Source organism: Leptidea sinapis, chromosome 7, assembly GCF_905404315.1.
Source record: "Leptidea sinapis chromosome 7, ilLepSina1.1, whole genome shotgun sequence".
In the NCBI taxonomy this organism is placed as follows: Eukaryota; Metazoa; Arthropoda; class Insecta; order Lepidoptera; family Pieridae; genus Leptidea; species Leptidea sinapis.
The window spans coordinates 12,798,105-12,810,636 of NC_066271.1; the positions used below are offsets into that span (position 1 = coordinate 12,798,105).

General features: G+C 34.1%; 1 protein-coding gene across 2 annotated transcripts in view; it reads right to left on the reverse strand.

Annotated features, from left to right (window-relative positions):
* LOC126965274 (Ig-like and fibronectin type-III domain-containing protein 2) overlaps positions 1–12,532 on the reverse strand; it is a 217,806-nt gene that overhangs the window by 25,838 nt on the left and 179,436 nt on the right. For both annotated transcript variants that reach the window (XM_050808773.1, XM_050808772.1), the window contains exons 16-19: positions 11,803–11,981; positions 5,563–5,698; positions 4,142–4,277; positions 1,959–2,157 (exon numbers count right to left, since the gene is read on the reverse strand). In XM_050808773.1, coding sequence (XP_050664730.1) covers positions 1,959–2,157; positions 4,142–4,277; positions 5,563–5,698; positions 11,803–11,981 — 650 coding nt within the window. The remainder of the gene's footprint in view (positions 1–1,958; positions 2,158–4,141; positions 4,278–5,562; positions 5,699–11,802; positions 11,982–12,532) is intronic.

Consider the following 12,532-nt stretch of genomic DNA (forward strand, 5'->3'; position numbering starts at 1 on the left):
AAATAATTGCTCAGCGGAGCGTGTCAGCGGTTTTAAGATATTAACTTGAATGTTATAATTAATGAGTTATTACTCGCAGTGTTAATTCATACTGGTGCTATAAAAGAGTTAAATGAATAAGGCGAGTTATATTTAATGAAATATATGAGCTTAAGAATTGCTTGGGGGAGGTACTTTATCTATTGTGCTGCCGTGTTAGAACGTTTTCTGGCATTTTCAATTAGCATTTCACAAATTTAAAGTACAGTCATATTTGAAAATAAACAAGGCGGAATTTAGACGGTAAATATTATAAAGTTTGTGTTCCGCATGTAGTTCTTGGTTTATACGTACCGGTGTTTGCGGTTCATATCTAGTTTCTTGTTTATACCAATTTATGTACCGATGTTTGCTAGTTTCTTGTTTATACCAATGTATATACCGATGTTTGCAGTTCATCTCTAGTTTTTTTGTTAATACCAATTTACGTACCGATGTTTGCGGTTCATATCTAGTTTTTTTGTTAATACCAATTTACGTACCGGTGTTTGCGGTTCATATCTAGTTTCTTGTTTATACCAATTTATGTACCGATGTTTGCGGTTCATATCTAGTTTCTTGTTTATACCAATTTATGTACCGATGTTTGCAGTTCATATCTAGTTTTTTTGTTAATACCAATTTATGTACCGATATTTGCGGTTCATATCTAGTTTTTTGTTAATACCAATTTATGTACCGATATTTGCGGTTCATATCTAGTTTTTTTGTTAATACCAATTTACGTACCGGTGTTTGCGGTTCATATCTAGTTTTTTGTTAATACCAATTTACGTACCAATGTTTGCGGTTCATATCTAGTTTCTTGTTAATACCAATTTACGTGCCGATGTTTGCGGTTCATATCTAGTTTCTTGTTTATACCAATTCATGTACCAATGTTTGCGGGTCATATCTAGTTTTTTTGTTCATACCAATTTACGTGCCGATGTTTGCGGTTCATATCTAGTTTTTTTGTTTATACCAATTTACGTACCGATGTTTGCGGTTCATATCTAGTTTATTGTTAATACCAATTTACGTACCAATCTTTGCAGGTCATATCTAGTTTTTTTGTTTATACCAATTTATGTACCGATGTTTGCGGTTCATATCTAGTTTCTTGTTTAAACCAATTCATGAACCAATGATTGCGGTTCATATCTAGTGTGTATTTGAGATAAGTGACGAACCGAGCAACGATTATCTGGTTGTAAGTGATACGCAAGGCCCGTTACACTGCAGTGCGGCTAAGAAATATTGATTGAACATAATACCTCATGGTAGAAAAAGAAGGCGCTAATAATGCAATTAAGCAACGGTATTATTGTGGTAGAGTGGCTGTTTTAATTAACAATAAGCACATTCTGACCTGATAATACAAAAACTTATGTTTTAGACTTTTGCTATTGACGATGTAAATGATAAGCGATTTTAACATACCCAATGGGCTATTGGCACATTTGATTTCTATTTAAAACAATCGGCCAAGTGAGCGTCGACTAGCACGTTTAGGGATCCTCGTACAACAATAAAGCGATATAATTAGGACATTATCCCCTTCATCTGGATGTGTGGCGTCCCTTTACAGTGCGGTTTTCAAGGAACTTTCTTCCACGTTCAACCAAGATGTGGAATGAATTTCCACATCTTGGTTGTACGTGGAAGTAAGAAAATTTTTGAGATTTTCACCAATAATAGTTTGCTGATGATACTTATTTTTAAAGTGACGTGCAGATATTGATGACGAGGTAAACAATGCACTCTCAAAGATATTGCGTTGGTTTGAGACGAATAATCTGCACTTAAACAGTAAAAAAAACTAAGTGTTTACGGTTCATTACACCAAACACAGCGTAGGTACAAACCAACGTATAAACGGAAATTGGAACTTGTGGACACTATAATCTTATGCCTATTATGTCTATTAATAAACTTACTTCAACAAATGCTGGGTAAGCTGGGTCGGTCCACGCTAGCAGGGTTTCTGATGGTAGGGAGTCCCCTGCGGCGGCATGCGCTATCACCCAAACAACGTATTGGGTGTTAGGAGTCAACTTCTCCAGAGTATGACCAGGTACTGATGTCGTTATCTTCGTCAGGTTGCCTTGTCCTTGGATTGGCGATTTGTAGAATAATCTATGGAGTAATATTATTATATTGATTTCAAATTGCTGTCTTATCAAAAGTAATCTCCTTTTTTTTATTTTTTTTTAAGGAACATAAAGTATAATATAGTAAAATAGCACCTATAAACTTCTTGGGTTTGTGTGTCCGTACGTTCTATATTGCAACATACCAAAAAAATAATTAATACCATAAAAAATAAACTAAATAACCAAATATAAGCAACAGAAAGAAAATCCCTAACCATGACGTATTATTAAAATGAATTCAATTCTTGTTTGCAAACGAATTTTTGATTCGATCTCGCAGGGAAACTCCGAGCATAGCACTTATAAAAATATAAATAAAATAGTTATTGATTGATTAATTCGGCCATTTCCCGTCATATCACATACACACATTTTTTACGAGGTCAATATTAAATAGCTAATAATATGATTTTATGTTGTACTATCGATAGATACAACACTACATTCTCTGACGAAAACCATAGTGCTCTGAGAAATAAAATACTGTTAATGCTATATATACAGGATGGCGCTACAAATAATCATACAAAATATTTAAAACAGAAAATTAATAAATCTCCCAAAATAAAACAATTTTCAATTAAATCATTTCGGAGCAACCTGTAAGAAATCTAGTAGCCGCGCCCCAACGTAGGCACATCTACTTCGTGCCGTCATGCCACTGCGTTGGGTTGATTTTGTTTCTTAAATCTATAAATATCCGGACGACCGAGCCTTGCTCGGATTTTTAAGAATGTACAAAACTTGAACAAACAAAAAACTAATAGGACATCTGGATTCGAACCGGGGTCTTCTGCTTCCGGATCACCCAATCTCCCATCTGAGCTATAATAATCTTGTATATAGTGGCGAAATTTACCTTTGTATTCTAATGTTATTGTAGCTGTTTCTCATTCAAACATGGATAAAACCATTTTTTTTAAATTGAAACCTAGCTAGATCGATTTATCACCCCCGAAATCCCCTGCATACTTAATTTTATGAAAATCGTTGGAGCCGTTTCCGAGATTCAGATTATATATATATATATATACAAGAATTGCTCGTTTAAAGATATAAGATTTGTTTGCTTGAAAATTTCAAAATTAAATTATTTACTTTAAAATTTAGAATTATTTTTTTAATGACTAAAGTGAGATAGCTCTATCCATGTGTTCCAACGACGTTCTATACATAGAACGTCGTTGGTGTGTTTTTTTTTTTTTTTTAATTAAATTTTATTGAGAATTGTAGAGTTATTTGTAAAATATAAAGATATATAGAGCTAATAACTAAACTATTCATACAATTACGAGTGCCGTCAGTTTGCACTAGACACACGTCTCTACTCCAAGTCCCGCTGAGTCACACCAATTATTATGAAACTTCGATAATCTGTCGCGCTCTATGCAACTATAATAAACAATTTAACAGTACTAAACTTTTAAATAACAGTTAAGCCTTTTTTTATGATAATAAGAGACGAGACGAGTAGGACGTTCAGCTGATGGTAATTGGTATGCCCTGCCCATAGCAATACAGTGCCGCTCAGGATTCTTGAAAAACCCAAAAATCAGAATTTTCCGCTCAAAAGCGGCTCTACAACTGTACTAGTCACCTTGAGAGATAAGATGTTGAATCTCATTTGCCCAGTTATTTCACTAGCTACGGCGCACTTCAGACCAAAACACAATAATGCTTACATATTACTACCTTACGGCAGAAATAGGCACCGTTGTGGTACCCATAATCTAGCCAGCATCTTGTGCAAAGGAGCCTCCCACTGGTTTATCAGTAATTAATAAACATCTAAAGGAAAGTTTAAATTAAAAGTAATTCACAAACACACACAAATACCACATCCTATTATAAATATTTTAAATCCATTATTAGAAGTAAGTTCTACAATAATATAATTATAACCCAACTTACATTCTGCGGATTTTGTGATGTATTAAATAAATAATTTGAATAATTTGTTAACTTACGTATAAGTTATCTTTTCGTCTGGCTGTGAGAACAGCGGTGGTTGCCAGCTGAGTGACAACCAGGTCGCCGAATGAGACGCGACTGAAAGAGAGTGCGGCGGTGACGGAATACCAGATACCTCTTTGTTCTCTATATCTGTTGGAAAAATGCAAAAACTTAGTAATATTCATCAAGACATGTAAAAAAAATAAGTTAGACGACGTAAAGTTAGGTGGTCGTCACTATAAATGACTGAATCTACCATATGTTCAGACAAAGTAGAGCTCGTGAGAGGAACATACAAGAAACTCAACGGCCACTCTGTTAAAATATATCAATGAGTATATAACAAAAGCGGTAATTGATTTACAAATTAATTTATTCGCTGTCCAAAGAATTAAATCAAATTTTGCTTCGAATGCTTTCTTTCACCGCAGTTTGAAACTATACAATAACCAAATGTCTCACTTGGATCCATTTACAACTGATATAAGAATCTTTAAAAAATCATTAATTAACGATTTGTTTAAAACAATGTTTCATTTTTTCTCTTTATTGTTTTCTTTTTGTATTTGCGTTGTGTTATTGTTAATTTAAGTCTTTATTTATAAAGTATTAGAAACAGATTTTTTTTGTACATGGCTGTATGCAGCTAAAATAAAAATAAAAAAAATTAAATTATTTTGTAAGTTAGGTGCAGTACCTAACTTACAAAATTGCAATAAAATATGAATCATGTTCAAGGCTAAAAGCCGATTTAAGTATCATTTAATTAAAAAAAAAGTTTAAAAGTTATAAAAATAAACTGTTTAAATATAAATAATAGTATATTGGATGTATCGACCTGGTAAGCATTTAATTCATTGTTCATGTAAGGATAGTTCGTGAACATGATGACAGCGACAACCTGAGAGTTGAACAAGACATATACAAGATTTATCTATGATGCGTCACTCAAACGGTTCGCTTAGCGGAAGATCATTCATAAATCTTGTTTTCAAAATTAATTTGTGTACTTAATCCCAGAAGTGAGGGTCACTATAAAAAAAGTGTGTGTACTGATGTATGCACGCAAGAAGTTATACTTCTTTGGCCTATCGAAGCAATAATCCTTAAAATTATTTATTGCTCCTGCTATTCTACGTTTGTAGAAAGAACAATATTGTAAAAATATTGCAAAAATAGCTTAAATAACGAATACGGCTGTATGGGCTTGAACCCTTTGCCATTCGTTATAATGAACGAAGAAACCAAAAATAAATAACGAATGTCGCAAAAGTCAGAAAATTTTAGGAACCACCTTTAATGTCTTGTTACTTTTGTGTGTACAGTGATGCGCGCGCATCTTAAAATTTCACTCTCATCATTTTTTCATAACGCGCCTATAGAAGTATAACTTCAATAACAAATTGTTTATGATTGTCGAGGTTATTAAGCATACCTTCAGTAATATTGAGAAGTAGCATGCTGGACGGAAGTGACGTGCCGTGGTCGTTAGCTGCGAGTACGAACACGTGGTATGTGCTGTTCACTTCTAGATCTTCGATGCGGGCCATAGTCTGGGTCACGTTCATTTTCTAAACAAGATTAATAACAATATTAATGAATAGTTTTTGAAGTGAAACTTCTTTATCGACGTATGAGACAAATTTTATAGCGAATCGACACGATTTTCGGTTACGCGTCAGGTTGTTTCTGATTTAAGTGTCACAGTACTGACTGACAACGTCGAGAGGACCTACGAAAAATAAGACAGCATGTATGAAACTTTAACCAATAAGTGGGCTAACTCTATCATAAAAAAACTCAAGAACTAGACTGAACGAAATCGAATCTAATATATTCCCGTTACCGTTTGAGCGTTACCTCAATGTTCTGCCGTGAAGCAGTAATGTGTAAGCATTATTGTGTTTCAGTCTGAAGGGCGCCGTAGCTAGTTTAAATACTGGGCAAATGAGACTTAACATCTTACGTCTCAAGGTGACGAGCGCATTTGTAGTACCGCTTAGAATATTTTGGGATTTTTAAGAATCCTGAACATTATAATGGACAGGGTGTATCCTAATATATCCTGAATATTATAATAAAATATATAATCCTGAATATTAAATTACCAGGAGCAAAACGTCCTGCTCGTCTCGTCATATATTGTCATAAATGTCTCAAAATGAACTCAATCTTTATATAAGCTATATGTACAATCTATACACAATAGGATTTGAAGTTTCAGATAAAAGTCTGTCTGGCACTACGGCAGTTCCAATCCGTAACATTTAATACTGCACTGAAGCTTATTGTCCGTCGAGAAATAGATCAACCACAGACCGCTGATTAAACTAGAGACGTATTGGTTCTTTCAAGGTTTTTGTTATATTTTTAAAATTATTTTGGATTTTTTTGTTATAAATGGACATGACCTAATAACTGTTTGCAAATCCGTATAATTATTTAGTAGCTTTCATAAAGGATTGGTCTCCGCTACGCTCAACTAGATACCGCACTACCTAAAAACCATAGTTTTTTATAACGGCATCTATTAGATGCTTGTGTGTGGCATCTTGAGTCACAATGGCGTCCTTCAAATTTGTTAACATACGCTTCGTGTTAATTTACATTGAAATTAATAAAATACAAAATAGTTACTGATGATATGCGATCCCAGTGTCTTTCTTATTTCTTGTGGTCCGAAACAGAACATATGGCACGTCAACGTCACACATTGTTCAAAACTGGCTCGAGTATCTAATTATGCAAATATTACAGAGTTTAGAGCAAGTATGGCATAGACTATAGATACTATTTAAAGATTTATTTTTATTTTTGTTCAATAGATACTATTAAGTAACAAAGTTTTTATATATTTTTTAATTTAACCTTTTATATATTTATATAAATACATGCTATTTAGTATTAAAACTATAAGGTGTACATACCTTTGAGTTAAGTTTAAAATATTATAATATAAGAGAAATTGATAATATATTTTTAATATAATAGTATAAATAATATATCGTAGTGAGAATAATTTGTAACTACGATCGAAAAATAATAAAAATTACCAAATAATTAAAAAGAAAATTTCATATTAGAAATTATATTTTTTCGTAAGCTGGTTCATATTTATACTTGCTGAGCCAACAAACCGATTTAGTTGTATAAATATAAATGATTTTTAATCTAACTCTGTCAAAAATTAACCAAAAGTTACATTTTATTTAAACACTCCCCAATCCGGCCCTGGCTTTGGATTACTTCCTAAGCGTGTATGAAAAGATTGATTAAATTGGAGTTTCAAAAGAAGTTTCCTTTGTATAGTGAAGAAATAAACTTGTTTTTGTTTACAATACAAAACTTTTGTCCGCTCCTGTAGCTATGTACGTTGCTTTACTCTAATAATGAACACGAAAGAGGATACAAGGAACGTGTAATGTGGATGGGAATCATATATATGTCTGGCCATAAATACTGTTACAATTATTGAAAATAAACAAAATATTAGGTTTGAATTTGGAATCTGTGATTATTATATGAATGTTCATTGAGTTTTCTCATTATGACGCCAATAAGGCCCGCAAAGAGGATGTAATACTACGTAATAATAGGTGGGACTGCCTATGTAAAAATTTAGTTTAGTATGAAACGTGCAGTCATTTGACATAAGTTTGAAATAGTAGTAATAACAGTATCACGATTGGCCAGGAAGTATAATCCGACTAAGTTTGTTTAAGAAGAGGAGGAGATTTTGTTCAAGAGAGAGAGAGCGATTGACACTGATTGAGGAAGAGTAATTCTTACTCTCGGGCTTCCCTACTAGCCTTGTATCGTGCAGGTTTTTATTAAATCCAAGATGTCCGCCGCGCAAATAAATGATTTCAACAATATGGATATCGAATCCGATATTCTCGAGGGTGCAGAGAACGAAATTGGGATCACTTATGAAATCCAAGATGGCAGCCTCGCAAATTTAAGATTTCAACAATATGGATATCGAATTCGAGGTTCTCGAGGGTGCTGAGAACGAATTTGGGATCATTTTTAAAATTCAAAATCGCCACCGTGCAAATTTATGTTATCAACAATATGGATATCGAATCCGAGGTTTTCGAGGGTGTAGAGAACGAATTTGGGATCATTTTTAAAATTCAAAATGGCCACCGTGCAAATGTATGTTATCAACAATATGGATATCGAATCCGAGGTTTTCGAGGGTGTAGAGAACGAATTTGGGATAATTTTTTAAATCCGAGATGGCCACCACGCAATTTTTGATTTCAACAATATGAATATCGAATCCGAGGTTCTCGAGGGTGCAGAGAACGAATTTGGGATCATTTTTTAAATCCAGTGTCTATGTGCCAATCCAAAGTATCACGAAAATGTGGGACTTTTTATCCAAGAAGATGGAGATTGAGAGCGATAGAGATAGAGTGAGAAAGGGCGAACGTAACATGAAGCACATGGCACCGTTAGGAAATATAACAACTTCGCACAGGTTCAGCGTGTGGATGCGAAAAAGTTGAACATCTTCACTCCTAGCGTTGTATCGTGCTGGTTTAGCGCGTGGACAAAAAAAATTTTGGATTAGAGAACAGATTAGGATAATTGATATAAACGAGATTTAAAAATTAATTTTCTAAAGAAGTTTCACTTCTGACATGTGTACTTTGTACGCACGCAATTTCTTAGAGCTTGCTCCAAGCAAGGCAGATATAACGAAGAGCAAAAAAAATAGCAAAGGATGAAGTGTTCTTTATATCACAGCTATCTTATAACCTATAACCTGGCCTTAAATTATGGTCAGTAAGTTCAGGAGGTGCCTATTGCCATTTCATATCGAATAAAAGTATGAAAAATGCAGTTGACGCATAGTGTTAAGTCTGTACTAAGCAGTATATTAAAATAATTCACAATCGCTATAAATAAAATTTCGAGACATTTTATTTTCATAATTTTAAGCCACCACTTATTTATTACTGTAATTTGAGAAGGATGAACTCAAGTTTTCACTGGATTGTATATTATATTAAATTAGCTGACCCAGCAAACGTTGTATTGCTATAATATAAAGTAAAAAAAAAAATTTGGGGTGTAAAAAGTAGATGCAACCCGAAAGCAAAACATTCTCAGACCTACCAAATTTAGCGTACTACAATAATTATTGTACGTATTAATCCATTGTCATCTTGCAACACTATAGCGGATTTGTGGATAGAAAAGAATAATATTAAAGTCGCGATACAAAAATAGGGGTTGATCGTAGAGGGTTGAAAATATAGGATTGTATGTATTTTTTAATGCTGTATCACAGAAAAATAAAAACAAAAAATTAGGGGTTATGTTATGTGAAATGCTTAATGTTAAGGGTGGCTCTTAACATTTAGGGGGATGAAAAATAGATAGCAGCTGATTCTCAAACCTACTGAATAAGTTTATAAAATTTTGTAAAAATCAGTAAAGCCGTTTCGGAGGAGTAAGGTAACTAACATTGTGACACGAGAATTTTATATCTATACTAATATTATAAAGCTGCAGTGTTTGTTTGTTTGTTTGAACGCGCTAATCTCTGCTACTACTGGTCCGATTTGAATGATTCTTTCAGTGTTGGGTAGTCCATTTATCGAGGAAGGCTATAGGCTATGTTTTTTTTTCAAAATTAGGGATCCGTAATAAAATTGCTATTTTGTAACACAAGGTGTAAAATCAAAAACCTATTTTTGCGTGCGCTGCAAAAACTATTGACAATAGAACAAAATGATGTACAGGCTATAATATAGGCAATATTTTATTACTTATAAAACTATCGCGTGAATTATACTTTATATGGCAAAACAACGTTTGCCGGGTCAGCTAGTATAAGATAAAAATAAGTAGACTTTATTCCCGAGCCCTCGAAGCTCTCAAGTAATCTAGAAAATGTAATCTGCAGTTTCATACTGTTTGCTATAATTATGTAGGTAATTTAATTTATACGGTTATATCCTTTACTTACCGTCCCCAAGTTATTCACGGCCAGTAATGAACTTAAGTAATAAATGTATGCTTAATTACTTCAATGCAATCCCGGTAGGTACAAACATTAATATGATGAATATGGATGTTTGTTGCCGAGTCATGGATGTTTTCTATATATTTATGTATGGTTAAGTAAATATATTGTATTAAATATATTATTATCTTGTACACATAGTACATGCTTCCCCTAGTTTGGTGCAAGATAATTGGTGTATTAGTGTGTCAATATTTATTTATTTGTCCAGTAATTAACTTAAAAGGCGTACTCCCAAACTCATGGGGAGTTCTTATCCATCAGATACCCAAAAAAAGGCGACAGCTCCCACCTCACTAGATACAGAGGTATTGCTTTAACCTTTATGTTCTTAAAAATGACCGAGAACCGCACGGCCCCACAGGTCAAAAAGAGAGCAAAAAAAAAAAGAATGCTAGGAGAGTTGCTTCTTCTCTCTCAGAGCGCCATTTGTTTCCGAAGCGGTAGTAATATCCAGTATATTAGATATAACATCAAAAATTATTCTAAAGAAATCAATTTTGAGAAAATAAATGCTTTTTATGCCTTTATGTACTTTTATTACTTTATTAAATAATGTGTGTCAATATTATTATTATTGTAAATGCATTTTCAATAATAAAAACTGTGTTTTTTATAATTGTAGTGTTCTATTCCGTATAAACTTTATCTATGTCAAATCTCATACTTATAAGATATTTTAATATATCAGTACTTAAATGCATACTGCTGAAAAGGGCACTGCAGGCTTAGTCAAATTCCTATTTATAATCGCTTTAGAAAACTAAGAAATTGAATGAAACTGCAGATACCTCATTGCAGTACTAATTACAGGCAACATTCATATTTTATAAGATGTCCACAAGCCATAAATCAGATAGTCGTAAATCAGATACAGAGTCACCAAACGCGTTAAGAGATACATTGACGATGCGTTGGATGAGTGCTTGTTCTCTTGAGTGCTAAATACCTAAATACTACAATCTCCATTCATTTTGTCTTCGTGTATTATATCTATATATTTTTTTTTATGTCATGTAATACTGCTTGTTTTCCTAAAAAAATAAAATAAATAAAATAAAATACTTCAAGTCACAAGTACTTTCAGTACGTCACTGTCACACATATCAAAGCTGCATATTTACAATCACACGCACACATAGCACCGCGCGCCAAGATGACTTGAAGTATCTGTACGTAGCTTTAACGTGATCAGAACTATCGAATTGTCAAATCGTAGCGAATAAAAACACATTATCAATAACAGTAACATTATCAATAGTAACAGGGGAGTAAGAGACGAATCAGGAAGCCATGCAACCCGAATAGCACCCAGCGCTGCACTGCGTCCAGGGCAGACAGTGTGAAATGTGCTTTCAGGGAAGGGTCAACGGCAGTAGGTCAAGAGGACGCTCCCCTATTTGCTGAACAGACCAGATCAAAGCCCTAACCAATACTCCCCTCAACACATGTGCCAGAGAAGCAACAGCCAGGGATAACTGGCGTAGAATCGTTCTTCGTTCGACGTGACAACGACTGCTCTGTCAAGAGTAATCCGACGAAGAAAAATCAATAATAGTAAGAGAACAGCAATGAAACGATTGTTACTTGATGATATGTTTTGTCGTTGATCTTAATTTGTGTTATTTCACTTACGTTATCCAACAGCAGAGTGTTGTAGTAGAACGGTTGAGAATTGTTGTCCACTCTCTGCCAATGCACGATGTATGACGTAGCGTTGGCGCCATCTTGCGGCGCCGACCAATCAAGGAACAGCTTGTCGTGGTTTACGACGGCGTGAAGCTCACGGGGAGGCCCCGGAAGAAGATCTGTCCCTGTTTACGCATGTCTTTACTTAAAACAAACTTTTTTTCAAATATATCAACTTCTTCTACGATTCATTTTAGTTAATCAAATATCACGTTAAAATTAGTATTTAGGTATCATTTAGCATACAAATAACTGGTTAAAACCGTTTAAATAAAAGATGGAAGCTTTGATATGGAGTTTACTGGCACTCGAAAGATCAAAAATAATTTGATTGACGTACCTAAGCATTACCAAAATTTGTCCACCAATATCTGCAGGGTGAGACAGAGACACAAACGTACTTGGATGGACTATTAAATAAACAGTCGGGTCAAATATGTAGCTTACCAGTGGGAGGCTCCTTTGCATAGGGTGCCGAATTGATTATGGGAACCACAACGGTGCCTATTTCTGCCGTGAAGCAGTAATTGTGTAAACATTACTGTGTTTTGGTCTGAAGGGCGCCGTAGCTATTACTTATACTACTACTATATAATTACTGGGCAAATGAGACTTAACATCTTATGTCTCAAGGTGACTAAGAATTTTTGGGCTTTTCAAGAATCTTGAGCGGCAC